At 42.4% G+C, this 25,240-nt stretch overlaps 1 protein-coding gene across 1 annotated transcript in view; it reads right to left on the bottom strand.

The window, feature by feature from the left end:
- F13A1 (coagulation factor XIII A chain) overlaps positions 1-25,240 on the bottom strand; it is a 155,781-nt gene that overhangs the window by 93,531 nt on the left and 37,010 nt on the right. Inside the window, exon 3 of the mRNA XM_016221094.2 lies at positions 18,790-19,041. Coding sequence (XP_016076580.2) covers positions 18,790-19,041 — 252 coding nt within the window. The remainder of the gene's footprint in view (positions 1-18,789; positions 19,042-25,240) is intronic.

Genomic DNA, 25,240 nt, shown 5'->3' with positions numbered 1-25,240 from the left:
CAGGAATTGAAGAGGCAACATTTCGGCGCGTGGGGCGATGCCCAGCAAACTAAGCCACACTGGCCAGGGCTATAATTTTTTAGATTGGCAAAAATCTGACCGTATACTCTAATGTAACACTGGAGAGAAAAAAAGATACCCTTATATATAAGTTGTAGCAGCGCAAAATCTTATACATCAGTGGAGGGCAAATTAGCAAAATTACATTTGCATCTGTATTTAGGCTTAGAAAAATTACTTCTAGAGATCTGTCCCATACACACAGAATGCCACATACGTACAATCTAAGCACTAGTTGTAATAGAAAAATAGTGGGTACAACCCAAATATTTGTCAAAGGCAGCTGGTTGAATGAAGTATGGACATCTGTACACTGGAGTATTATGCAGCTGTGTAAAGGCATCGGGAAGATCTCTAGGCACTGCTATGTAAGGATATCTAGAACCTGTCATGACATTTAAAAGAAAACATGCCCGGCCGGGCGTGGCTCAGCGGTTGAGCCTCGACCCAGGATCCAGGCGATCGGGGTTCGATTCCCGGTCAGGGCACACGCCCGGGTGGCGGGCTTGATCCCCAGTTGGGGCCGTGCAGGAGGCAGCCGATCAATGAATCTCATCATTGATGTTTCTCTCTCTCTCTCTCCTTCTCCTTTCCTTTCTATGAAATCAATAAAGGTATGTTTTAAAAAAAATAAAAAAGAAAACATGAGGTACACAAAAATATGTATAGATCACTACATTTATCTAAGAAAAAAGGGAATTAAATAAGTAGTTAGATAAAGGAGTTAGATACACATTTATATACATACACACGTGTATGTATTTTTAAATGTAGAGATGAGCCAAAATTAACTAGGTTATTATCTCAAGAGTTGGGAAGATTGAAAGCTGGACTTTCTCTCTGAAGTATCTTTGTTTTGTTTTGTAAATTTGACTTTAAAGTTATACAAATGTTTTATAAAGTTATAAAACAAAACTAAATAAAAATGAAAGACAAAGCAATTTCTACATAAATGAAACCAAAATGAAACACACGAACATGACTCTGTGATAGGTTGATGGCTTAACCACAGAAAATTACCTCAAGTTATTTTAGAACAAAGCAATTTCACTTTATACTCCCTGTCGAATATAACATAGGGGCAAGAAAAACTGCAATATAAGCAAACAAAAGAAATAAAAAATGGTAAGCTGTTTTAGTAACTGTATCATTAGTGATAATATTGATATTGCTATTTTGAAACTAATATAACGTAAGCAATGAGCTTAATGACATTAGAGACCAAGATTTGCAATATAAAAGAAATGCATAAACAAAATCAAAGAAATGATCATTTAAACCTTGTATACTAAATTTTAAGCATTTGTTACACAATAGTTCTTTGCAAATCATCCTAGATTTAGTATTACTTTTCCTCACTTCTTTTATTTAGAAGTTTTTTTTAATCTGAAGGGGAAAGACATCTAATGACTTTCATGCACTATATGATGCAGCTGCAGACTAACAGATGGACTGATTTTAAATAAGAATGAAAGCGTTAAGGATCCGACTACAAATGAAGGTTTTCTTTAGAATCCTTGTTAAGTGGCCCTGAGAAGATTGACTCCTGTCCTTGGAGAGTATGTCATTGCGTGAGGCTCACAGGGTTGCTGGTCCCCCTGCCCACCGCCATCTCTGTGAATTGTCTGCGTGCTTGCACTTCCTCTCACTATCTTACATGTGTGCTCTCTTCTTTTTCTCTCCCTGAGTCAAGAGAAAGAAAGCCTTATTGAATAAATAAATAGCCTTAATAAAGAAAACATTAAGTAATTGCTTAAATAGTGTAATTCATTCACTTATAGCATTTCCGGATAAATTAAAAGAGCTTTTGTTTGAAAGTGCTGTCTGGAGACTATTGTGTAAATGTAGGTATTTTGTAAAACAATCTGGAAACTGTAAATTGACACATGTTAGGTCAGATTGTATCAGGCTTAATTTGTTCTGTTTTCTTTTTCTTTTCTTTTTTTCAATTTAAAATGACTTTAGCAATAATTGCAGTCAAACCTCGGTTCTCAAACAGTCTCCCATCTCAAACAATTCAGTTCTCACCAAGTTGTTCATGGAAAAAAAAATCTAGTTAACTTTGGTTCTGGACCTGACAACCCTTTCTTGCTGGTCCATCAGCATGACAAAAAGCATCTCTCAGGCCACAAACAAAGGAGAGAACGCATGTGCCCGTATGAGTCAGTTTACAGTAAACCTTGTCTTGTTAACATCTCAGGAAATTGTGCTGTGGATATTTTTGTGGGGTTTTTTTTGCTTTGGTTTCTGGCAAAATGGACAATTAGCACAATTTTAAAATAAAGAAGCCATCAAGAGTGCTAATGTTGCTAAGGGTATGAAAGAAACAATGATCACAGGCGACTGAAGAGGTAGAAAAACTGTTGTTAACTTCGATAAACGAAAAGCAATTAGTCGGTGACAGCATTTCGGAGGCAGTGATATGTGAAAAAACGAAGATGCTGCAATACTGACCCCCTGAAAGACACCCTTGGAACAAGTGCTAAAAGTGATTTGTTTAAGATTGGAGGGGGTGGTTTGATTAGTTTAAGAAAAGAAGTGTTTCTTTATAGATTAAACAGTACATTAGACATGTACTATATATAGGAAAGGTTAAAACGGGGAATCGTTTGGAGGCCTGGAACAGATTAATTCAATTTACATTGTTTCTAATGGGAAAAATGATTTGGCTTTCGAATAAATTGCTTCTCAAGCAGCCTTCTAGAATGAATTCAGTTCAAGAACTGAGGTTCCACGGTAATTCTATGCTTACCACGTTGTGCCATTAAGGGATATATGCCAGCACAGCAATACTGCGAAAATCTTAATGAGTAAGGACTTTGGGGTAGGCAAGTGCCTTGTTTCTTTCCCATCCACTCATGCCAGTTAAGGTATTTGTTTTGGGACTAATAGTCTCTTTGATATTTTTAGCCAGAAATTAGCCTCATAAATCTCTTTTTGAGTATACTTTGTGTAAAATAAAAATATTTAGCTTGGGTAATAATTTTTTCAAGCTGAACTCCTTCTAGCAAGATATTTTTCAATGCTTTTGTTTACTATGCACTTACACTTATGCACTGTTCCTGAAACATTATGTAACACTTTTTTTGTAATTTTGCCACTTGGAATGGTTGTGGTGTAGTTGGTCTGTAATTAAGTTGTAAAGTTAAAGCCACTATTAGATTTGTGAATGAAAATATCAGTGTTTCTGTCCTGGTGCACCATCATTCCATCTGCAGCTGCAGCTGGAACCCCACTGACCTTTAGATCCTGTTCAAGTCTTCATAATTAACAAAAGAAGGATGTAAAATGCAGTGAATGTGATTAATAAATGACAATCAGGAGATGAATGTCATTTCACTAAAATTGAATTATGTTTTTTCCAATAAAATGATGATGAAACTTGGAGACACATCACTCTGAAATTGGAAGACCTCCTCTAGGCTCCAAAGTGGCTCACTCAGCTGGGCTCTACATTATTACTAAGAAAGCTTCAATAAATAAAAGCATTCAAAATGTTTCTAATTGGATGTGAAGATTCAAAATTGTAAATATATAATTTTACCCAAATTAGTTTGTTCACCCACTGGGGGGTATGATTATTTTAAGTGTGGGAAATGACCATTCTAACTACTGTTTTAGGAAAATATAACAAAAAATAAAAGAATATATTTGAAGGGAGAGACTGCTTATCTCTTTCCACTGGGTTGTGCTTATCTCAACAAATGGATTTTTGGCCTACAAATGGATTTTTGAAAGCTTGCCTAAGAGATTTTCCTATTTCTGCTAGTTCTTGAAATATTGTTCAATGTTTAAATCAGAGCAGACTGTAATAATCATAAACTTAACTCCATTATAATAAAAACATTAAGCAAAAGGATTTTAGAAAAAAATAAACTGGAAATATCAGTAATAACTTGTAACACATTTTCTCTTTCAAAATAACATTTTCTAGTCTATCCATTGAAAAGAACTAGAAAAAAACAACCAAGGGAGTAGCAACAACTACCAAATGGTATAAAAGAAAGCTTCAATAAATAAAAGCATTCAAAATGTTTCTAGTTGGATGTGAAGATTCAAAATTGTAAATATATAATTTTACCCAAATTAGTCTGTACAATCAAAGCAAACCCAACCAAAATTACACTCAGAATTTTTAGAACTCTGCAAGCTGATTCAAAAGTTTACCTGAAAGTCCGGTCAAGAGGTCAAGAGGGTGGAGTAAGTAAATACTATGCCAGCCTCCTCCCATGACCACATCAAAATTATAACTAAGTTACAGAACAATCAACCTGAGACCCATTTTAAGACTAGCTGAAGAGAAGTCCTATAACCAAGGATAAAGAAAGAGCCACATCAAAACTGATAGGAATAGTGGAGATGAAAACAGGCTGGTCCCACACCCACATGTGGTGTTTAAAAATCAGGAAAGGTTTCTCAGCTGCAGATGTCCCCCTGAGGAGCAAGGGGTCCCAGCTTCACACTGAGATCCCCAGCCTGTAGCACCAGTGCTGGGAATGGAGCCCACACAAATTCTGGCTGTGAAAACCAGCAGGAATTTTGTCCATCTGGGAGAGACAGAAGGCTGTTGGAAACCCAGGTGTCCTCTTAAAAGGCCCACACACAGATTCACTCACTTGCAGGCACTCAACCTGGTCTCTAGCAGAGGGACAGTGGCTCAGACGGTGCTAGAGACATACAGGGAGAAACTGAGTTGTGTAGCTTTAGAGCAAGGGCTAGAGGGAAAGCTGCTACTGTCCTGCACCTCTCAAGAGGCCCCAGAATCAACACACCCAGTGGCTGGCGTCAGACCTCAACAGAGCACCACATAATTAGCTCCACACATGGTACATCCAAAGGATGGTCTTAGCAGGCACCAAAGCCTGCTGGGGAAAATCTCTCTACTCTCAGCTAGTCAGTCTGTGGGTCAACCCCACTCATGGCATACCAACAGCAATCAAGACTCAACTACAACAGGAAGTAACACACAACACACACACAAGGGATACCCTGGGGCACCCAGCTCAGGTGATTAGGGAGACTTTGCCACTGGTTTCCACAGGACACCTACTAAATAAGGCCACACTGCAAATACTGGGAGACATAGAAGATCTACCTAATATAGAAACAAACACAAAAAGGTAGCCAAAATGGAAAGCTAAAAAAACATGTCCCAAATGAAAGAACAGGAGAAAACTCCAAAAAAAGAACAAAATGAAATGGAGGCAAGACACCCATCTGGGATCACCTTTGCTCTGCAGGCCCAGCCACTTCTTCGAAGAGTGATTGCACTCACTCAGCATAGTCCCCCCTCTTTCTTTAGTGATCCTCAGCTTTTAGACAAAAGGGAGGCAAGTAGAAGTTATTCCCAATCCCCTCTCAAAATTTCTCCCTTCACTAAAACAGTGGCATATTTCCCCTTTTTGAAGGGAATAAACCATTGTTCATTCTAAATAATGAGGCACAAAACCAGACTCAGCTTTAACCCGTCAGACAGTCTTTTCAGAGATCACTTGCATGGTGGCATTTCTGGCCACACCAGTTTTCTTTGACCCCTGAGTTCACTCTAAATGACAAACTAGATCGGATGGATTCAACTGACATTTACAAAACATTTCACTCCAAAGCTGCAGAATATACAATCTCCTCAAGTGCACATGGGACATTCTCAAAGATAGACCACATATTAGGACACAAAACAAGTCTTTATAAGTTCAAGAAGATTGAAATCCTATCAAGCATCTTCTCGGATATTTACACCATGAAATACTATGCAGCTGTAAAAACGAAGGATTCTTTATTCTTTGAGACAGCATGGGAGGACCTGGAGAATATTATGCTAAGTGAAATAAGCCAGCCGGAGAAAGACAAGTATCACATGATCCTACTCATATGTGGAATCTAATGAACAAAATAAAAAGATCCAGAGACATAGGAGCATGGAACAGACTGATGAATCTCAAAGGAAAGGCAAGGGTGGGTGGGTGGGTGGGGAGAGATTAACCTAAGAAATTATATGTACGTATGCACAACCCATGGACACAGACAATAGTGTGGTGAAGGCTTGGAGGGGAGGTGCAGGGTGGAGAGGATCAATGGGAGACATAGGGAGACATTTGTAATACTTTCAACAATAAAGATACATTATTTTTTTTAAAAGACAGGCCTATAAATCAATGGAACAGAATAAAGAGCCCAGAAATAAACTCATATCTGTATGATCAATTAATTTATGACAAAGAAGGCAAGAATATACAATGGGGTAAAGACTGTCTATTCAATAAATGCTGTTGGAAAAACTGTACAGATACCTTAAAAAAGCAAAACTAGATCTCCTCGTTACCCCATATACTAGAATAAAGTTAAAATGGATTAAAGACTTATATAGAAGACCTGAAACCATAAAACTTCAAAAAGAAAACACAAGCAGTAAACATTCTGACATTACTCTTAGTAACATTTTTTCTGATATACCTCCTAAGGCAAAGGAAATGAAAGAATAAACAAATGGGACTGCATTAAACTAAAATGTTTTGCTCAGCAAAGGAAACCATCAACAAAACGAAAAGATAACCTACTGAATGGGAGAACGTGTTCACCAATGAAAGACCCTGTAAGGGGTTAATATTAAAAATCTTTAAAGATTTTATATAACGTTAACACCAAAAAAACAAACAAATAATCCAAGCAAAAAATGGACAGAGAACCTGAATAGACATTTCTGCATTTGTGATGGCATGGATGGACTAGAGAGTATTACGCTAAGTGAAATAAGTCAGAGAAAGACAAACAACATGTGATTTCAGTTACGTGTGGAATCTAGAGAACAAAATAAATGAACAAACAGAAATAGACTCATAAATAGAGAACAAACTGATAGCTGCAAAATGGGAAGTGTGCTGAAGGTCTGGATTAAAAAGGTGAAGGGATTAAAAAGTATAAATTGGTGATTGCAAAGCAGTTGTAGGGATATAAAGTACAGCATAGAAAATATAGTCAATAATATTATATTGCCTATGTACAGTGCCAGGTTAGTACTAGATTTGTTGGGGTGATCACTTCATAAATTATATAAATGTCTAACTTCTATGCTATACACCTGGAACTATTATAAAATAATATTAAATGTTAACTGTAATTGAAACAAAGCTTATCTGAAAAGACAATGTGAAAAGAATAGCCAAATAGTAAAATGTTGAAAAAGAAAATTTGGGAGCTTGTCTCATTGTTAACTGAACTTTTGACCCCAGTTCACCCATTCCTGTAACCATGTTCTTTGCTTTGTAACTAGCTGTTTTTCCCTCTAAAAGTGGAACATCCCCCTCTTGACTTTGGGCTTACTTTGTTTACAGGGATGTTGGTAGAAGGGATGCATGTAGGGGTTTGAAATGTGCTTGCACAATTAAGCATGTGCTCTTGAACTTATGCCAGCACCATGAGAAAAACATACCCCCGCAAGCCCACTAGTCACAGAGGATGAGACACATGTGGAGCAAAGCATCTCCACAGCCAGGCAGCGAGGGGTGTAGCCTCTCAGACCTGAAGCAGAGCTGGCCAGTCAAGCTTGGCCTACTCTAGCCCAACCACGGCCAAGTCCCAGAACCATGAGATTAAATGCTTATTTTTGTATACCAGTAAGATTTCCTGTTTTTTTCTTATGAAACATTGCCATGATTATAGCTAATCAAAACAAAGCTGTAATTAAAATTGATTTGGGCACAGTAATAAATATAAGGATAGAGGTAGATGTATATTTAGTCTTATTACAAGATAAAGATGGCATTTATAAGCAATAGGTAATGACAGATCTGATTAATAAATGATGTTTTGTCAACTGGCTACTCATGTGAAAAAAATTTTTTTCAGTAAGATCTCTTTCTCTCACTGTATACAAAGTTTACTGATAGATTTAAGAGTGCCTGTGTGTGTCTTCTTTCCAATCCTTAACTCACATAAATTGCCCCAGAAATGTACAAGTAAAGAAATACAAACTTAAAAATGCTCAAATTAACTAATAATTAGAGACATACAAACAAAAATAATCATGAAATATCATATTTTGCCTATTATACTGGCAAATTGTGAAACAAATGGTAACAGCTAGTGTCAATGAGGGCGTGAAGAAATGGATGCTCTCATGTGCTGTGGCTGTATTATAAAACACCACAGTCTTTCTAAAGGGTATTTTGGCAGTATTTATGCAAATCTAAAATGTGAATTCACTTTAACCAAGCAATGCTATTCCCAGGTATCTATTTCCAGAAATACATTTGTGCAAACTGTATTTTAAAATAGCATGGTATGCTATATTGAAAATGAGAAGCAATTTAAATATTTGTAAATAAAAAACCATATCAATTATGATACAACCATACCCAGCAGCCATTAAAAAGAATATTATGTACTGATATAGAAAACTCTCCAAGATATATTGTGCAAGAAAGTCAGGTGTAGAGTAACATGCATAACACAATCCCATTTGTTGCTAAAAAAAATCCAAATTCTATAGATATATATAGGATATTAATATGTAAAATTATAGCAAAGTATCCAGAACTATAAACACAGTTAAAGTTTTTTTTTCTCTGGAGATTCTCTAGGATTAGACGGTAAAATGGGAAAGTCTGCTTTTTTACCATATATGTGAGTATATATGTGTGTATATTTGAAAAGGACAATGTATTCAATTAATTGCCGATTAAAAACTAAAACCTTCAAAGATACATTAAGTAGATGAAAATATACCAAAATGTTAACAGTATCTCTGATTTGTAGATCTCTGGGTTCTTTTATGCTTTCATTATTTTTATTTCTATAATAAGACTTCTGTCATCAGAAAAATGTTATTTTCTAAAATGTGGTTGCCTTTGGGTGAGACTACCAATTTAATAAGAGGCCACCAAGTTCAACTGTTATGTATTAATTTTTCTCCAAGAGCAGCATGGTCATAGCCTTTTTTATTATCAATGTCCTCACTAACCGTCATCATAGAATCATAACCTTTCCTCCTCCTTTAAGTCTCCCTGAGTCTTTTTCTTACCAGCACAGGCTGGATTAGTGTCCCTTAGTGTCCTAGGGATGCTGCGGCAACACCCATCCCACCAGAAGGAGGTTGCTCTGTGATTTAATTATGTATTGAACAAGCATGTGTTCATATTTTCTATGTGCCAAGTGCAGTACAAACACAAATAAAATCATTAAAACTCATAACAGCCCTGAGAGGAAGGTATTATTTCACCCCCATTTTACAGATGAGGAAACCTAGGAAGAGCAAAGTGAAGTAACTTTCCCAAGGCCACAGTGCTAGTAAAGGTGAGGCCAGGATTTGAACGCTAAGCTGCCTCCCGAGTGGGCTGTGACTCTCTTGAGTCCAAGGGATCAGGGCCTGGGAATGCGGCTCATGGGTCCTACTGCAGGAATAAGAAGGGATGGATGTCTGGCGCTTGAAGAGGGAGAGAGGAATCCAAGAAAATGAAGGATTTGCTTTTGGGTTTCGGTTGCCATTGATGGGAAGTTATAAATATAGGCGGCACAGTGAATCGCAAGGAGCTCCGTAGCTCAAGACCAGGCAACCCCTTTGCTTCTGGCAGCGGAAGTAAATCTGCCCTGGAAATGGGCGGCATAATCATGAATCCTCTCGCCAAGGCAAGGCAGTCAAACGGGAAGCCTTGATTTTAATTTTAAATTTATTTATGGCTTTAAGAGAAGATTGAAAGTGGAAAGTACTGCCTTATTTCACGTTTTTATTCAGATCTGCCACTTTAAAATACAGTTGTCCAAAGCTTGGGTAAAGCAAGCAAACAAACACTTCACTATGGACATTCCAAAAATCTCCCTATGTTTGATAGGCTAACAAAACTAGGAAAACTTAATCATTTGCCTCCGGAGACTTTTGTCGTTGGCTTCCTGGTGTTGTTTTAAGATTTTGGTTAGTGTTAGAGGGCTTGGGGGGGTTTACTAGTTCCAGGGGGAAATTTATTCACCACTTAATAAAATGGAAGGTATACTAAGAGGAAAAACAAAGTGTCCAAGAACTCAGTGTTCTAGGACGCCGTCAGTTTGAAGTGTTAGAAGGCGGGTGTGTGAGTGTGTGTGCACACACACGCGTGCGCGCTTATGTGGTGTAGTGACTGAGTGAGAGCTGAGAGGGAAAGCCAGGCCTAGATAGCTCGTGGAGTTGGATGGCAGCACCACTGACCTATGCACAATTTCTTTTTTTTCTTTATTTTTAATATTTTTTTTATATCTTTATTGATTTCAGAGTGAGGAAGAGAGAGAGACAGAAACGTCAATGATGTGTCATTGATCGAGCCCGCAACCCGGGCATGTGCCCTGACCGGGAATCGAACCCCGATCGCCTGGATCCTAGGTCGGCGCTCAACCTCTGAGCCACGCCCGGCCGGGTTATGCACAATTTCTTGATCCTAAGTGACCCCTGGCAAACAACCACCAACGCAAAGCTCAGCAGGAAAGCAAACTCCACAAGGCATCTTTGGTGAATGGGGCCCGATGCCTCCATCGACTGGACCCAGCAGCTCTGGCACCAGAGCAGCCTTCCACAGTCCTTGTAAATGACCAGCCTTCGGGTGACCAACGAGGCAGGGAGCAGACAAGGATGGCCTCATTCATTTTACTGCTCCTCTGGTGGGAATAGTGACACAGTTTTAAAAAGGACATTGTGGGCTGAGGAATTTTGTGACTCAGCTATAGGGCTGATCTCAGGTACCTGTGGAAATTACCACTTGCCTCCCCACCCAGAGAAAGCAGGATTTTACAACAAACAGGTGAAAATGAATGCAGAGCCTATTGATTTTAGTATCTGCGTAACGTCTTGGGGAGAAAGGGTTATTCATCACCACCTGGCTGAAAATTTCTTTTGCTTATTTACATGCTATTTTAAATTGAAAGCAAGTCCCATCCCAAAGTCACTGAAGTCAAGCCTAGCGGAGTGAGCTCAGGGATCAAAGAAAACAAGTGGCCAGAAATACCACCATGCAAGTGATCTGTAAAAAGACTGCCGGACGGGTTAAAGCCTAGTCTGCTTTTGTGTGTGTGGTCCTTTAGAAGGAATGATAGTTTGTTCCCTTCAAAAAGGTGAAATGTGTCACCTTTTTAGTGAAGGGAGACATTTTGAGTGAGGGGATTGGGAATAACTTCTCCTCGCCTCCCTTTAGTATAAAGCGGAGCATCGGTAAAGAAAGAGGGAGGACTGTGCTGGGCGGTGCAATCACTCTTCCAGGGAGTCGCTGCGCCTGCAGAGCAAAGGTGATCCCAGATGGGTGTCATCATGATATGTTTTCCATCTCAAAGCAAATCAGAAGGGGTTGTGACTCCAGCAGGCCGTGTGTGCTGTAGGCATGTGAGGAACAACTTCTTGCCCACAGAGCATATAAGAATGGCATCTCCAGAGTCTGTGCTTTCTGTTTTTTTCTGGAAGGTTCCAAAGGCACTATCTTTCTAAAATGATTGAATGCATTCCGGAGGCCTGCTTTGCTCCTATTAACGCAAATGGAGTGAATCCATAAAACACAGGCAAGCGGGTCCATTGATGTTCCTTGCAAACATGTTGCCTTACATTACAGCTCAGATCAGCTTGAGAAGCTTATTTGATTTGTGCTAATTTGCCAGTTTTGCTGGTTAAGGACTTTTCAGTAGACTCAGACATCTTCAGAAGATAAACCGTTATTCATGAAGCAATTCTACAGAGAGCAGTGTCAGAGATCCTTCACTTAGCATGCAGCCTCAGAGGGAGCCTGTGCCCTGTGTCACGCTTATATTTTTTTCAAAGGAAACTTTTGTTTGATCTTATAGTTATCAACATGGCTTTATTTTATTTATTTTTTATGGCAGGGCTTGCCAATGTTGATTAGAACATTATAGAAGCTTCCTGGTTGGCACCTGCTTCTTGTTTGTCATATGACACAAGACAGGATACCAATGGTTCTGGTTAAAAAAGAAAAAGCTTATCCTTGCTGAATTAGGATGTTCAAATTTTAGCTCTAGCTTGTTTCTTAATTTTCTACATGACCTTGAGAAATGTATGTAACACCACAAAGTCTGATTTCTCTCTTGAAATATGAGGCTAATAATCCCCTCCCTGCCTCTCAGAGTGATAGTGATCAATTGAATTAAGTAAACGCTCATGGAGCATTAACTCTGTGCCTAGGACCATGCTAAGCTGAGTGAGAGTAGGATCCTGCTTCCCAAAACGCGCAATGCAGGGAGACACTGGCTATGAGCATTCTTTGGAGAGTCTGAAAACCTACACATATAAGGAGTTGTAAAACACATGAATTGACAGATTAATGTGATTTTGGATTAGATCCTTTCGAATTTGTTCCTTCCAGAAATATCGCATAAACAGCTTTGGACCTTGATTCTGGGGTCATCTTTATGCCATTTAAAGGAACGTTTACTTTGCGTTCTCTGTGATCCTTTGTGGGTCTCAGTGCCACAAGGCATAAAAAAAGATGAGTGAGCCTCTAATGATTTGGCCACTGGGAAGAGTGATGGATGTGATTTTATTATATAGCAGGTTTGAATAAGCAAGGGCTTGAAGTTTTCACATAAGCTTGATTAAAACTTCATAAAAATTCAAGGATTAAACAACTATTTAATTGCTATTGTATGAAAGCCCTATTCTAGGGGCTAGAGAGGTTACAAAGATGAGCCACTGATCTGTCCCTCTCCACTCCCCATCTAGGCCAGGTGGCCCTATTATATGTTCTGGTTGTGCCATGACTTATTTCAGCACTTTTCACACTTGTGAAACCTTTGCTAAAAGCTCTGTGAGGGCAAAGATTGTCTATTTCACTGTCATAGCCCCAGTGCCTAATGTAACAGTAACCCTTCATATTTGTGAGTAAATAAAAAATACTGCTCTGCTAGCACTGGGTAATTGTGTCGTCATGGGCATGGGGGAGACATACTCTCAGTATCCATGGACTGAATGGATGAATGCACTGAAAGGTCTAAAAGACGTGTATAATTACAAAGCAAATAGTATAAGGATGAATTTCATAATAAAATACAAGCTGGTCGTATTACTTGCTACCTATTAAAAGCATCCAGGTATTAGAAATTCATTGATTTCTTTACATTAAATTTAACTGATTTCTTGGTTTCCAGGAAAATACAAAAATCACATGGAATCAAAAGGTAGAAATACCAGGTGCAAATTTGGTGTCAGATGCTGAAAGAGAGAAATCTACGCACACATGTTCCCACAAACACACTCCCACACACACCATACAGGTTTCTGAAGTTTTTCAAGATGGTACAGTGTGAGATTACATTTACAACTTATTTGGTGGTGGCAGGTGGAGTGAACCTAATGAAACATTTATTTGGAATTATTAAATCAATATGGCAAATATTCTTTAAATATTAAGTATGTACCAGGCACTGTGCTAGGTGCTAGATACAGGCTGAAAGAGGTAAAGAAAATCAATGATGGAGAATGTGCGGGAAACAAGTCATCAAGAGAAGAAATATCCCGTGATGATAAATGACATTCAACCAATCAAACACTGCCCCGGACAGAGGACCAAGCACAGGTATGGGACATCTAAATCTTTCAGAACATACTATCTGGCACTAAGGCTAGATTACGAATCTGGAACATTCTGAATTTGAACAGTAAAATACATTCAATAATCCAGAGTTTCTGAGTGGTCAGAAAAACAAGACGAATTCAAACTAACTGTCCGACTCACTCCTGTTGCCCTTGTGGGTGCAATTCTCTCTCCAGCCTCCTGGAGAAGGGCTCCCTCGTGGAACTGACCTGAAGCCGATTTGGTGCAATTAAATTGAAAACGCTAGCCCTTAGCTCTCCCCGCCTCCACCCTGCCCTCGCTAGTATGATGTTGCTATTGATCCCCTTTAACGATTCAGTGATTAAACAGGATAGATCGCCTATGAATGCAAAGCAAGCTGAAGGGCCCCAGGAAGACAGCTGAGCCTTCTTTTATCAATAAGCTCTGTGCACACTTGTAATATTTCAAACCAGGGTCCTAAGCCACCTTGGACGCCACTTCCCCATCGAGTGTGCTGTTCCCAGCATCTTGCTCACCTTGCTCTCTTTTGACAGCTTCTGATTTCCTCCTCTGTTACCTTTTCTACCTGGGCAATGGCCATATCCCTTCCTTTTTATCTACTTTCCAACTGTCAGACCATATCTCTAAGAGTCCCTTGTTATGAATGAGCATTTGCAAGGGCAAAACTGGGTGATTGTCAGCCTACTGTGTATTTGAGCGTGCGTGGGGTTCATGGCACAGATCCCTTTTTGGGTTATGCCTTAGCTTCGAGGCTGGGAAAATCACACAATGAGTGAAACGAAGAGGTGGCCGCTCTCTCCCATTTCATTAACATTCCCTGGGAGATATCAGTGAATATTGACATTAGAATATAAAATGTTGTTATCTTAAAAGTTGACACCAGACTTTTTCCGCAGGGATGGAATGGTCTTTAAAAAGCGTGTGGTCCCCAAAAGCCTGACTGGTGGAGGAGCCCAAACAGCAAAATAAAAAAGCTTGCTGAGCTGCTTTGCATGAGAGAAGAAAGAGAATTTGCTGGCAGAGAGGACGGGAGAGACATTTGGAGAACAGAGAACAGAAGGGGAGAGGGAAGCGGCAGTAAGGTAGGGAGAGAAGGATTAGGTGTAGGGAGCACTCAGCACAATTTTAAGAGTAAAATACACTCTCCTATGTTTTGTATTTATTGATTTATGATTATTCCGTAAACCAGTGGTTCTCTAAGTGAGGCCCCTACCAACAGCATCGGCATCTCTGGGAGCTGGTTAGAAACGCACATCCCCAGGCCCCACCCCAGACCTGCTCACCCTCCAGGTGCTGCTCAGGGGTCTGTTTCAACAAGCCCTCCAGGTGACTGCGATGTGCTCCAAGTCTCAGGCCCAGACTAAATCTTCCCTCCCCACACCCTCCACATCAAATCGCAATTAATTTCTCGACATCACAGATGTTTTGTGGAACGTTTTTGTTGGTTTTAAGGCAACACTGGTGTCCATGCTGGGAGAAATGGGATCCCTAGAAGCAGAGATGGCCATAAGGACAGAAATCCCTGAGGAATTTTACAGGCCAAGGAACTAGGGGAGATTGTGGTAGTTGCCCTGTGTCCTGGGGAGCAGGGAAGATCCATCTGCCATGTTTCAGTCATAAGCCCACTTCCCACTACAAACTCTCACGTCTTCTCTCTCAAGCCTCTAACACCCCCCTTCCTTCTCCTTCCCCACAGATGACTCCACTTTACACCCCACCGAGAAAAAGAATCACATAGCAGCAACAAGCTCATCTCCCGGCTTCCTCCTTGGCTGAGTGGGTTCTGGAAACCCGCACTTTTGCCCATCTCTTGCTTTTCCCTGTCACAGTGGAGGGTGGAGAGCTCCATCTGCCAAGCCCTGCATGTATCTGCTGCCTGGATCCCACCCACTCAAGGGCTGTACTCCGGAGGTCAGTGCTTCTCAACCTTGGCTCCAAGCATCGCCTGCAGAGCTTTGTGGGAACCTAAAGCCCATGCTGCACTGCAGGCTGTCTCAGACTGTCTGGGTGGGAGGCAGGCATCCGTAGTTTTCAAAGCTCCCCAGGTCATTCCAATGTGCAGCCAAGCATCTGAACCACTACCCTCTCTCTGGGCGGCAAGACTTTTCCCCTGGTTTGCTCCATCACTGTAAAATTATGCCCACACTCGCCTGTTCTTGAAAAATTCTCCTTTGGTGTTCATATCACCATCTCAGTTTCACAGAGAGGCCTCCTGAGGGAAATGCCGTCTCTACTTCCTCACCTCACATTACACTGCAGCCCATCCCACCTCTCTGGCTTCTTTCACAGCAAAACAACCTTTTTAAGTTCCCTAATTTCTTCTATTTCCCAAACATATGGCCACGGTCTTTCCTTATCATTCAACTCATCAGCAGCATCCAAAGAGCTGATCGCTGCCTTCTTGAGTCAACCGATAGATCTGGCTCTGCGATGACATGCTCTTCTGATCTCCTTCAGCTCTGAAAACAGCAACCCAGTTGGCTAAACCAGATTCATAGAGTAATTCTTAAATTATATATATATACATATATATATATATACACACACACACACATATATATATATATATCTTTATTGATTTGAGAGGGAGGAAGAGATAGAAACACCCATGATGAGAGAGTCATTGGGGATCAAGCCCGAAACCCGGGCATGTGCCCTGACCGGGAATCGAACCTCGATCTCCTGGATCCTAGGTCGACGCTCAACTGCCGAGCCGAGCCACACCTGGCCGGGCAGAATAATTCTTGACTCCACTGTCTTCTCCATCTCCCATGTTTAATCCCTCTGCCCTGTCTGTTCTAAGTCCAAAGTAGAACTCCAACCCGTCTCCTCCATCTCCTCCTCTCCAGCGCCACCCCTGTGGTCTAATTCATCATCATCTTTGTCCTGCTCCACAGCTTTCAAACTGAGCTCTTTGGTTTTCTTCTCACCTTCCTCCAGTGGGAGATGCCCAGGGGAGGTCCCTCTGCTCCTTTTCTGAAACGCAGCATCTAATGCATGCAGGGACCTCTTTCTGAACAGAGGTCACCAGAAGCTGCTCACCATGGGTACCACCAAAGATGAGGTAGCCAAAGGTTATCGGATATCCACCTGCTGAATGGCTCTCCTGTAAAGTTAATATGCCAGGCAACAGGACCAACCCTTTCCACCTCTAGAAGAGTGGTCACATAGCTTGAAATGCGTGTAGACATGTGCCCCATTTTACAAAGACGATGTAACCCAGAAAACGGCAAACAAACCAAAGTTTGGGTAAGTCCTATCCTTCTTTAACTATCTTAGGGTGTTGGGTGGTTAGATGCTTTTCTTTTTGTAATGCAAGGGACGTCAATAACAAATTCCTGATTTATGTATTTTATAAGTATGGATTTTTTAAGTTCCATTTTCTTACACTAGGCCACCTCGGCTGTGCGCCTCCATCTCAGACCCCTTTGCTGATTCCTCTGTATCAGCGCCATAGATGCTGGCGTTGGTAAAGACTCGACACTACATCGTTTTTCCTTCTTTATCTACATTTTTTTCCTGAGGTGCAGCTAACTCCCAAATAAGATCTCTAATTTTCATCACTAGATTCCCGCATCCGGACATCTACTTGTCATTTCTCCTCGGTATCTAACGTTATCTCGAACTTAACACTTTCAAAATCTTAGTTTGTCTCTATGCCTCAGTCTTTTCCATCCCTGAAAATAATGTCCCAATCCCTCAGTTACAGAATGCCTGCTATCTGGTTAACAAGATTACTATAAACAGGAGTGCACCTTTGAACTGCAGGGGGCCCAGTTAACACATTACCATCAACCTTGAACAGCTGTCACATAGATAAGATTACTGGGCACAAGGTAATAAGAGGGGTAGGTGGGGAGTATAGAATTAGCTCAGCACCATCTGCCAACGTTATTGAAACAGATAATTCAAAGAAAAGATCTGTAGGATCCAGATTAATGTTACATATGAGTAGAAAACATCATTCTCACTTATGACTTATGTCCAGACCAACCCTTATTCAAATGCAACTCTCACAAGCAAGGGTCACTCAAAATTAGCATTACTAGTGACTCATTTTGGAGGATTTTAGAGAGCAATGCATGTGGGATAGATGATGTGAGAAGTCTCCCCTCCTATGTCAGCTTTTACATGTTTCATTACTTATTTCTCAAGATCTAAAAGTGGTCCCTCTCCCATCCATGCTGCTGGCTCTGGAACTAAAATTGGCCCAGGTCAGTCTGAAAGCAGGGGCAGAGATAGAGGGGTACACATGGGGGTGGTGAGAAAATATTGTGTGTGACTGAGTTCTTTAAATTCAACTGATAGAGAAATTCTTGGACTTGACTGAGTTTATTTAAATATAACTAGGTTAAGCATCTGCAGCAGACAGAAAGAAGACTCAAAATCACAGTAGAGATTAAGCTGTATTCTATTACAATAAAGTTACATGCTTGTACATCCAGACTATGGCTTATGAAATTTGCATCCTCTATGCATATAAACAAATTTATGGGATCCTTTAGACATTGAGGCTTTCTGTCTTTGGTTTAGAGAGAGAGAGAAATTAGTTCCACTATGGACTAAAGGATCAACTTTATTGTATTTTTCTGAAGCCAGATTCTGGAGCTTAATAGTTTTGAAAGTCAAGTTTAATCAGCCTATTTTGTTCACAAAGCACTCGCAAACACAGAGGCAATGCCATCAGCATGTAATCCCACAATTAACTGACTGTGTAAATTTAGGCAATCTTCAATTATTCCCTGGAATAAATGGATAGCGGCGTTAATGTTATAAATACAGGTTTTGTTCTCATATACATTAAGGACAAATTTCTCATGTTTCTCTGTCTTTTAATCATGGAAAAAGGTATACGTAGAAAAGGAACATGTCTTCTACAGTAATTACCTATAACTTCAAAAATGAGAAGAATCCACCAGGCTTACCATGGCCCAGTAGCTGAGCATCGACCTAGGATCCAGGAGATAGGGGTTCGATTCCCCGTCAGGGCACATGCCTGGGTTGGGGGTTCGATCCCCAGTCGGGGGCCTGCAGGAGGCAGCCGATCAATGACTCTCTCATCATTGATGTTTCTCTCTCTCTCCCTCTCCCTTCCTCTCTCTGAAATCAATAAAGACATATTTTTTTAAAAAAGATAAGTATCTTAAATATATGAACTCTTTTTTTAATGAGCAAAATAAACGCCTGCCTTTACCTTCACACCAGGGATTGAAGAGAATGTAGGTGTCGGTCTCGGGGTTCCGGTTGGTGCGGAGTATCCCATAGGGGGTCCAGACGGCCACGTACATGCGGAATTTCCCCACAATGCACTCGGGGGAAGACTGGATGGACAGCCGGACAGACCTGTCCTGTCGCATGATGACTTTGGCCCCCCACTTGCCTCTTTTCAGCTCGGACACCACAGGAACTGGGATGTAGGTTCCCTTGTTCTCCTGAGGGTAGCGCCCTAGAGGAAGAAAGAAAAAACACGAGTTGAGGTTCCACAAACCGATTTTGTTCTCACTCTGCCGTCCTAGAGCTGAAGGTGGAAAGTAATTTACTGTGTTACACTTGAAATCACAAGCACTGGGTTGAATTTCATTCTGCTACCAGGATGGTAGTCCATTTTCTTAACTTCTTTGAGGCTCAGGTTTGTCATGTCTAGCTAAAAAGAAATAACAGTATTTATAGGGATTTTGATTGCTTGATTGGCCACCTATCTAATTCAAATAAGATACAGAAATGCTAACCTGGGGTGCAAAACCAAAAACGGGTCCATACGGTACTGTGAAGTTATCCCTGAGATCCTGTTCTCTAAAAAGCTAGCATTGCTTTTTTAAGGTCATAAGGTGAACGTTTATGTTTATTCCTAGTCTGTATATAATTTTTATTTGTTATATTACATAAAATAGGATTATATGTATAGGTTGTCATAGGGAACCAGTTTCACATTCACCCAAGATGTGGTTATTGCCAGCCTCACGAACGGTCTAGGCGTGTGTCCCGGGCAAGCGTTCCGCTGCAGGGACACTGTCTGGCTTGGAGCGCTGGCTCTGCTCCATCCCCAGCTCGCAACCCCTGGCAAATTACTTGACCTCTACAAATCCCTCCTTCCTTCTCTTTTTCTTCATCAGCAAATGGGGATGCTAATACTATCTAAGGGCGAAATAAAATAATACGAGTAAGATACTTAGCACACAATTTCCGATGCATAACACATTTTTAGCTGTTATTTCAATAGATTAAACATCCTCGGTACATTTGACCACGTTTGCAGGCTCTTCATACTTTATATACAAGCTGTGTCAGGGTAAATCTTTCTCTTTATTACTACCATCTAGGACCAAATTCTTATTTCATATGTTAACCTCATAACTGGATTTTACCAATGGGCTCCTGAAAAATCAGCCTTCACCGTATGTAGAAATTCAACCCCCCAGCACTCTTTAACTCTTTTACTTACAGCTTAATTTACAGTTTAGTTGATAAGGTAATCAAGCGCATTAATAATTTAAACTGAAGCAAATCTTTCAGCTATACATATTTAATTCTTCACTTGGCTAAAAATGCACATCAGACTAAGTCTGTACATTATTTTGATTGAAAACAGAAGAAACTGCAAGAACAAAACTCATGCACTTTAATTGTTTTATATAAAACACGTAAGGGACACTACATTAAAGCAAACAAAAAAGATGCTTCATTTTGGCATCTGCAGTTGCAGAGGCCTCTGAAATATTCTTTGGCTGGAGACAGAGAGGAGGTGGGTGCATGAGTTACTGCAGGGAGATACTTAATCTTAATGAAAATAATTTACACTGTGCAAGACGGGGAGAAAGATTAGAACCCCAGTGCTTTGCTGTGTGTTAGGGATATCCGTTAATCACCACTCAGAATGAATATTATCATAAATCTGATAAAGCTTTAAAAATGGGTTTGTGCCAAAGGTGCGACAGTGTCCAGGTGGTGTTCCTGGGACTGTGGGGCTCAGCTTCCGAGAAGCCTGCAGGAAACGCCACTTGGAAAAGCTGCTTGCTCCAAATGCACCTCCTCCCCAGGTTTCCTGTGCATGCTCCTCTCTGCGCACGTTCCACCGGGGCTGAGGTCACCCTTTCCTCTGGAGGCTTGTAGCCCCCCGGAGCCCCATCACTGTTGAAGGGCAGGCATCAGAGGCAATCTTGCCCACTAAATGGGACCATAATTTGTTCACTACAGTAGCTCCCGGCAGCTGTTGTCACTAAATACTAGCTTGGATTTAACATACATAGTATTAAGTACAACACAAATTTAGTAAAAATAAACTTTGAGAGAAAAAAACTATGTGAAAATGACAGATTTAGGTATTTTTTTTAAAAAAAGATGAAGGAATTTTGAAATGAATTACATAAAGACACTCCTTCGGGAACAGCAAAGAACTAGGGGAATGTATGTGAACGTGCTGTGTGCTGTGTGCAGTGCTGTGTGCTCTGTACTGTGTGTAGTGCTGTGTGCAGTGCTGTGTGCTGTGCTGTGTGCTGTGCTGTGTGCTCTGTGCTGTGTGCTGTGCTGTGTGCAGTGCTGTGTGCTGTGCTGTGTGCTCTGTGCTGTGTGCTGTGCTGTGTGCAGTGCTGTGTGCTGTGCTGTGTGCCTTGTGCTGTGTGCTGTGCTGTGTGCTCTGTGCTGTGTGCAGTGCTGTGTGCAGTGCTGTGTGCTCTGTGCTGTGTGCAGTGCTGTGTGCAGTGCTGTGTGCTCTGTGCTGTGTGCAGTGCTGTGTGCAGTGCTGTGTGCTCTGTGCTGTGTGCAGTGCTGTGTGCTCTGTGCTGTGTGCAGTGCTGTGTGCAGTGCTGTGTGCTCTGTGCTGTGTGCAGTGCTGTGTGCTGTGCTGTGTGCTGTGCTGTGTGCAGTGCTGTGTGCAGTGCTGTGTGCTCTGTGCTGTGTGCAGTGCTGTGTGCTGTGCTGTGTGCTCTGTGCTGTGTGCAGTGCTGTGTGTTGTGCTGTGTTCTCTGTGCTGTGTTCTGTGCTGTGTGCAGTGCTGTGTGCTCTGTGCTGTGTGCAGTGCTATGTGCTGTGCTGTGTGCTGTGCTGTGTGCAGTATTCTGTGCTCTGCTCTGTGTGTTGTGTGCTGTGTGCTCTGTGCTATGAGCCTCAGCATCATCTTTGTACTAACAACCACTTTTGTTGGGTGCATTGAAATAATGAAGACAATTACTAGTTTCCATTATTACATTTCAAATTATGATTTCAAATGCTCATTAAATTTGACCTATCGAATTCACATTATACAAAAAAATATGTTGGTTTTGAAACCAGACATGACCTAATTTAAAGACTCTAGTTTATTCGAACGGTATTCATTCATACAACAATTGCCTACTACGTGCTCGGAGTTACTCTAAGTGCTGGGGACACAACAGTGAATGCGACTGACTCCCGTGATCATGCAGCCTGCAGGCTGTACACAGAGCTCATGCCTGTGCTGCTTTATTACTTATAACAAACTGTGTGTGTTTGGAGGGGATCATTATTACCATCATTCTAATTTGACAAATCAGAAAACTAAGACACGAGGTCATTAGGAAATCTGTCCGAAGTGACGCGGCTGGTAAGCAGTGGAGCTGGGACTTGAACCAGGGCACCTGGCTGAGAGCCTGAGAGTTCAGCCCTCAGCTCCCTGGCAGCTCCGTGTGTAGAGAGTGCTTTGCAGTTGGTGAGAGCTAGTCCCAGTTATCACTCCCTGTTAGCTATTGCCTGAGCTTTCCTTTCCGTGTCTCTTTGCAGTTTAGTTCTGGAAATGAAAAAAAATATTTTTATAATATAATGGAAGCTTTATGCCTGGCGCGCAGTATGGGCCGACTCCGATATATGTATTGTTTGTGTTTGAAACAGCTACTGGAAAGTGAAGATGGAAGGAGAGGCCCTTCGACCAGCTCTGGTTCTAAATCTGAAACAAGGTGGGTGTCCCGGGGAAAGCCAGCTGCTTCTGTTGCGGGAGTTGTGGCCCCGGGGAAAGCAGCCTGACCCTTAGGGTGTGAGTGTGGGCAAAGCACTCATCCGCTCTCTGCTTGTCAAGCCTCTGCCTTGTCCTGCGAAGTGTTTGTGAGGAGAAGGGCTGCTCAGTTGTGGCCGTTGCTGTTGTGATTTCCCCACTCTCTCTGGCTTTCCGATGCCTCTGCGCCGGGAGCTGGGAGGCCAAGGTGGGGTCCCTGACCACTGACAAACCCACGGAACCCAAATCTACCTTCAAAGGCTAGTTCACTCAAGATCCTAAAATCTTGAGCTGACTACTATTTCTGTCAGAAGAACTTACGCAGGCCACCCTGCTGCACATGTGTGCCCGCGCGCACACACACACACACACACACACACACACACACACGATGGTGTTCACTATTAGCCAAAAAGCCTTAATAACTCCAGAATTATTATGAAAGAATTACCCGACACCTGTACCCCATGCATAATTCCTGACTTCCTTCATCATTCATGGTCACTGTAATCTCCACTCATGTCCCAGCGCAGGAGTTGGCAAACTAGAGTCCAGGGAGTAGATGCAGGTTGCCACCTACTTGTGTGAATAAAGTTTTATTGGAATGCAATCCAGCTCCTTCATTTGTGCGTTATTGGCTACAGCAGCAGAGCTGAGTAGACCACATGGTCGGCAATGCCTAAACTATTCAGTATGTAGCCCTTACGATAAAACTTTACCAACTTTGCCTTAGGGAATTTTACGTTTTATTATTTAAGCGGTAATTTACTATAGACACAGAAGTCTAAGACTTGGGCCTAAGAAGAAAGTATCATCACCTGTTTTTTTCTTCCAAAGAGAAATTTATTATTAAACAAACAACAAACATCTGCACTACTATTAGCTCAACATTTAGTTCCTTAGATGAGGGGTGGGGAATGTCTGGCCCATGGGCCATATAAGGGCTGTGAAATCATTTGGTCTGGCCCTGCCAAGGCAACCACAGGCGGGACTGGAAATTCAACAATCTGGGAGCTTTTTTCATAGCTAATTTTTATGTTGATAATTTGTATGGCCTCCGAATGATGTTATAAATCTCCAAATGGCCCTTGGCAGAGAGAAGGCCCCCCACCTCTGCCTTAAAGCCTGCGAGTTAAACCCCTCAGTCTCGGAGGGTGCTGAAGTCAGAACAAGCTGGCTGTGACTTTTTATTGATTCCACTCTACGCTAAAATGTTCAGTTTCATCACTGGAAAAGCTACCAAGGCCTTTCACCTAGAGACGGAAATAAAGTGACAGGAATAACGGTTTGTTTCCTGGGTCCTTAGGTCCTTAGGACAGCCGTGGGAGGGGATTTCACAGATGGGAAACTGAGGCCCCGTGAGGCTGCCGCATGCAGGACGTCCTGCAGCCCCGCGGAGTGGAGGCCGGGCTGGGACCGAGTCTCTGCTCTGGGACGGAGGGCTCTGTCCTCAGCGTCGCCACCCCGTAGTGACCAGGAAGGGCTGGGGGGGGGTGGCGGGGGGGGGGGTAGGGGGGGTTGGGGGGGTAACCTAGGTGAAGGAAGCCCAGGGAGGGAGAAAGTGGGGGAACCCAGGGACGCGCGGCTGGAGGAGAGGGGGCCGCCCTGGGGTGGGGGGTAGGCGTGGAAGCCAGAAGCGGCTTGAAACTCGGGGCGTTACCCCCCGCGGGGAGAAGGGAGGCCCGGCGGGGAGGGGCCTCCGAGGAGCCCAGCCGGGAAGGGGTCCGGGTCCCGGGTGACTGACGGCGCTGAGGACAGGTCAGGCGGCGGGCACAGGGGGCGCGCGGGGGCGGGTCAGGGGCAGGCGGTGGCCCGAAGGCAGAAAGCAGAACCCACGCCCGCAGTGGGAAAGCTGGTGGTTAATGGGGGGCCGGGCATGTCCGCCGCGCCCGGGCACTGCCCCCTGCCCCGTCGAGCCACCTTTCATTCTGATCGGAATGACTTCGGCGACAGCACCGGGACGCATTTTACGTGATTGAATCGTGAGCGAGGAAACGGCGACAGCATGGCCTTTCATGTCCCTAAGCAGCCCTCGTCGCCCCGGGAGGCGGCCTGTTGCAGGGACCCGATGGGGCTGCGCGCCGAGCGCCCCGCGGCTGGAGCGACGCGTGGCCGGCGCAGGAGCAGCGGCGCCTTCGCCCAGGTGGGTGGTGCCTGGGGGGAGGTGCTGTTCTGCTCCCCCCGCCACACGCTGTGTAACTTTTGCATCTAAAAAAATCTCAGCAAGAAAAATAGAAGCAGGAAAAGTAATATCCCAGAAAAGATCCTCATTTTGCTTTTAATAACGTAGTCCTTGAAATTGGATTACTAAACATTAAAAAAAAAATGTAATGACCAGTTGCATTTTTTCACACTTATCTAAAATTGGTGCCACCTTCCCAGGTGATCTAGAAATGAACATATGCTCTTTGTTGAAAGGCTTGTTTTAATAGGTCAGTTATTTTTGAGGCCATAGAAATATTCGCGAGGAAGAGTTTGGTTGGCCCCTGTGCCTGTGTTGGAAGGCCCTGGTGCCCTCTTTAACCTTCCTCTCTCCCTACACATACATGTGAGAAAAGCAGAGAAATGCAGCTCCCTCAGCACCTCCACTCTCCCCAGCCCCCGCCAGGAATCGGGCAGAAGGTGGCGAAAATATTTAATTCCTTTAAGATTTTATTCCTTTCCAACCTTGGCTCAGTGGGCCCGAGCTTTCTGCATGGCT

This window comes from Miniopterus natalensis, chromosome 9 (assembly GCF_054644295.1).
Source record: "Miniopterus natalensis isolate mMinNat1 chromosome 9, mMinNat1.hap1, whole genome shotgun sequence".
Lineage (NCBI taxonomy): Eukaryota > Metazoa > Chordata > Mammalia > Chiroptera > Miniopteridae > Miniopterus > Miniopterus natalensis.
Note: the sequence above shows the minus strand (reverse complement) of the source record. Positions and strands in the feature narration are given on the sequence as shown.